This window comes from Gossypium hirsutum, chromosome D11, assembly GCF_007990345.1.
Source record: "Gossypium hirsutum isolate 1008001.06 chromosome D11, Gossypium_hirsutum_v2.1, whole genome shotgun sequence".
Lineage (NCBI taxonomy): Eukaryota > Viridiplantae > Streptophyta > Magnoliopsida > Malvales > Malvaceae > Gossypium > Gossypium hirsutum.
The window spans coordinates 51,799,056-51,803,249 of NC_053447.1; the positions used below are offsets into that span (position 1 = coordinate 51,799,056).

General features: G+C 32.7%; 1 protein-coding gene across 1 annotated transcript; it reads right to left on the reverse strand.

Moving 5' to 3' along the window:
* Positions 1-255: 255 nt before the first annotated feature.
* Positions 256-3,790, reverse strand: LOC107911452 (unconventional myosin-VI). The gene is made up of 7 exons (XM_041104095.1): positions 3,646-3,790; positions 3,340-3,460; positions 3,163-3,227; positions 2,851-2,949; positions 1,889-2,035; positions 1,655-1,756; positions 256-620 (listed from the first exon to the last, which is right to left on the reverse strand). Exons 1-7 carry the CDS (start codon positions 3,714-3,716, stop codon positions 608-610), a joined length of 618 nt encoding a protein of 205 aa, XP_040960029.1. The 5' UTR covers positions 3,717-3,790; the 3' UTR covers positions 256-607.
* Between the last annotated feature and the right edge of the window lie 404 nt (positions 3,791-4,194).

The window sequence follows — 4,194 nt, forward strand, 5'->3', positions numbered from 1 at the left end:
TTTTTCATGTATTTAGATTAAAAGTAATATAGGGCATATCGTTCATATAGTCTCAACTATATAGATAGTAACATATATTGCACATAACTCATGCAAATATATATAAAGAAAATAATCACCAGATTAATTCGATCAATGAGGGAATCTAGCATATTTCATTTAATCATGAACCTAATTGCATAATTTAATTCACTAAAACTAGTACGTAACTTATTCAGGGACTAATCTGTTCAAATTATAAAATTTTGGGTGAAAACAGTAACATTTGTAAAATAGGATAAAACTATAAAATCTGAAAAATAGTGTCAAAACTGTAAAATCTAAAAACCAGTGGCAAAACTGTAAAATCTAAAAAATAATGGCAAAATTGTAAAATTTGAAAAAAAAGTGGCAAAAGTGTAAAATCTGAAAAGTAGTGGACACACGGTTGTGTGATTAAAAAAATCCAAGGGTTTCAAGGGAACATGGTCGTGTTAGGGATCATATGGTCCTATCCTAGACACGGTTTTGCCTTGATTCACTTGTAAATGAACATGCACCTGACTCTAGGATCTCGAATGTCATTCCTTGTGCTTAGATCTGGTCTGGGGTACCTAAATTGAGTCCTTCAAATGACATTTCTGCAAGAATTAATAACAATTTTCAAGATTCATCAACATTATCGAAAGATTTGAAGAAAAATTAAAAAATATTGTTTAATTGGTTGCAAGATTATCATTAGATAGAAAATCTATAAAGATTCAAGATCAAACTTCAAGTTTTGAGGCATAGTTACCGCTTCTTGTTAAGAATTAAGAATGTTTCTAGTAGTGAATAGGAATCCGGTTGAAAAACAAATTGAATCAGGAATAGGTTTTGATTCGAGGAGCAAAAATAATTTTCAACAATGGAATAAAATTATGATGTAAAGAAAGGGAAAGAAAATAAATAGAGAATAAATAGATAGATGGAGAGTAAATAAGGTAGGCGAGAGAATCTTTCGGAGAAAGATGGAGATCAAAAGTAAGCTAAAAAATGAGAATCTTTCAGTTCACATTTATAAATTTTGCACGTATTAATCCCGCGTAATACATTTTAACATTTTAGAGAAATAAAGTAGGCGAGAGAAGGAGAAATAAGGAAGTGAGCTAATAAATGAATTAGGGATGAGTAGGGAACAATTTCATGTGCTTAATCATTTCTACTGCTTAAACTTGTTTTGAGTGCCTGTTGTTTGAATTTCGAACCGTCCTAAGCCTTAGAACCTTACAAACCTAGAATACCTTTGAGACCCGATTAAGTCACCAGCACATTAATTTGTAAATAGCTTGCATTTGTTTGAATGAACATGACCAATTCTTTTTAAATATTTATAGCAATCCGTATAATTTATTTTGAAGCATAATACTTGTACATATATTCATTTACATTGCCTCTACATCTATTGATATTTTAACTTAGTGAACTAATTATGTTTGCATTAGGAATAAATAAGTTAGCTAGATATCACTCTTAAGTTGCATGTGAGGTAGTTCTTGTACGAGTTTGATGTTTTACCGCTATGTAAATTAATTGTCCGATTTAGTCCAAAAGTCATCTTTTCTTTTGCATGTTTGGTGTGTCTGATTAAGGACAAGTAAAGAGTTAAGGACAAAACCAAAGAACAATATTTTACCTATTATGCTTAAAGCATTCAAATCCACAGATGTCCAAAACTCCAATTTGCACATGGGAATTTGGATCTTGCCTCACGGATATATTAATCTTATCAACAAGCCTTACAAAATAGATAGAAAATTTTCAGAATAGAAACAGTTTAATCTTGACCCCATGCAGGCAAGGCAAGTAATACAAAATATGAGCATATGATAAAATAAATGCCTCCAAACATGAATTAACATAAGCATACCAATCAAACAATCGAGCATAAACTGTCTTTGCCAATGCATCTCGACTAGCCACGGCAGCATTACAATCAAGAGCTTTAACTATACTTCCTTCACGGGTTTGAATGGTACGGGTACATAATGTCGCCAACAAGAGGTTCACATCACACCTGCCAAATGAACAATTTTTTAACATACCTAACAAGAGAATGAAAATCTATAAATTGCATAGATCAACAAGCCGCTGACTTGAACTACCCAGCAACCTACTATGTCATTGCCAATGTACAAGTCACAGGGTATATAATAAACTCAAAACATCCATGCAAAAACCATTAGGTGTTTAAAGTAGATACTTTTACTAATGAAATTTGAACTAATTATACTACAAAAAGTAGCTAGAAAAGTTGTTTCATAATTCAATAACAAAAAAGAAACCACAAGTGTAGTGACCATTTTTGTAGTTGACCCTATTTCTGACCATAATCCCAATCTAATCTAAGCTTTTCGTATCATGCTAAACAAAGTCTACATCTATATAAATCAATACTATTACATTCCATCCATGCAATGGACCTAAATCCCTTCTCGAATTCACGATACCTCTTTGATTTCTGAGATTTTAGTAAAGCATCCTTCGACTTATCAATATCTGTCTTGACAAGAGAGATTATTGATTTCAATAGAAAAAAAAACCATAATTATACATGCTTCTTTTATATATTCATAACTTAATTGTCAATCAGGATCTATCATACATTCTGAACCTGCAAATCTCGGAAGTCCAAAGACCTGCTTACGACTTGATAAAAAACTCAGTAAGTGTATAAGCAAATTTTGACCGAAAATATTGTGTTTTGGACTATTTTTAAATTGAAAAATATATATACTATTAAATTTTTACCTTTTTAAGTACAAAACTAAATCTCAAACTTTACCAAAGAACAAGGAAGCATATTGAGTCAACCATGTTTGAATACTGAACCTGTGAGCATAAAAGAATGTATTGCTGCAAGGCCAAGCTGTTGAAAAGAGGTTCCACATTTGCATGCCCCTTGCTATGATTATGAGGTATTGTGCTGATCTGCAAACAAGAAAACAAAAAGAAAAATTAAAATACAACTCTCATGAATTATAGAAAGAAAGAAAAAAAGAAAACAGAACTGAATCAGGGACTGCTAATTATTTTGGACTGCTACAAATGCTGATTATTTAGAATAAAACATTTCAAAAATAAAGCTAAAGAAAATTGAAAGATAAGCATATAATATATAAAGAGATAAGCAAGGAAACTTACAGTTTCTGGTCATCGTCGATTTCTAGCTTCTTCTGGCATCCCGTACTGAGGTTGGCGATATTGAACTGCAAAGAAAAAAAACAATAATAAAAAGAAAGAGAGCACGGTTAAATTTTAAACTTCGTAAAGCTTTTTTTTTTGTGTAAGCAAGATACATTCATGGTTGAGAGATAGAACCTTCATGGCTGGCGGCGGAGCAGAGGCGGTGTCACATCTCACTTCGATTTCTTCCTTCTGCTTAGGGTTTTCAAAAATGAGTTCCCTCTTTTGGAAGATGATCAAAATTATAATTAAAAATCTATATGGAATAAATAACACCCAAAATTAGAAAATAAAGAGGAAAAATGGAACAGAAATAAAAGCGATATGGATTTGAGTAATGAACACAACAAGATGAAACACACAAACAAATAAACAAACAAAATAATAATATTAGGTCTCATATATTTTCCAGGGAAACAAACGGTAGTAGGAATTGCTGACTCGTAAATAGATTGGAGAGGTTTTCTGCTGAATCGTCTTTGGTGCCTCCATTTTCCTCTTCTTTTTTTCATTTTGTTTGCAAAGTTAGGGGTTTTATGGGGGAAATTTGGGAAAAATCAGCTCGAAATTTTTTTAGGTAAAATGAATTTTTTCGCGTTTTTTTATAAAAACACCGTTATTGCTTACCTTTTGCGCAAAAAAATAATTTTATTTTGAACAAAACGACATCGTTTTGCTCTGTTAAAAATTTTTCAAAACCCGAGCATTAGCGGCGCTTTTTCAAAAACACCGCGAAAGACCTGAGCGCCGCTAAAGATCCGAGCATTAGCGGCGCTTTTTCAAAAACGCCGCTAAAACCCCGAAAGTCAAAAAAAGATGTCGTTGGGCTTAGGTTTTTTGCGGCATTTTTCTAAAAAACGCCGCTAATGCTCATTTTTCGCGGCGCTTTCCTGGAAGCGCCGCTAATGCTCGATCTTTAGTGGCGTTTTACGTAAAGCGCCGCTAATGCTCGATTTTTAGCGGCATTTTTTATCCAAATGCCGCTAAAAG

Coding starts and splice junctions, on each gene's coding strand:
- LOC107911452 (XM_041104095.1), bottom strand. CDS start 3,716: ATGAAAAAAAGAAGAGGAAAATGGAGGCACCAAAGACGATTCAGCAGA. Junction 3,228..3,339: donor CTCCGCCGCCAGCCATGAAG/GTTCTATCTCTC, acceptor TTTTCTTTGCAG/TTCAATATCGCCAACCTCAG. Junction 2,036..2,850: donor ACATTCTTTTATGCTCACAG/GTTCAGTATTCA, acceptor TTCATTTGGCAG/GTGTGATGTGAACCTCTTGT.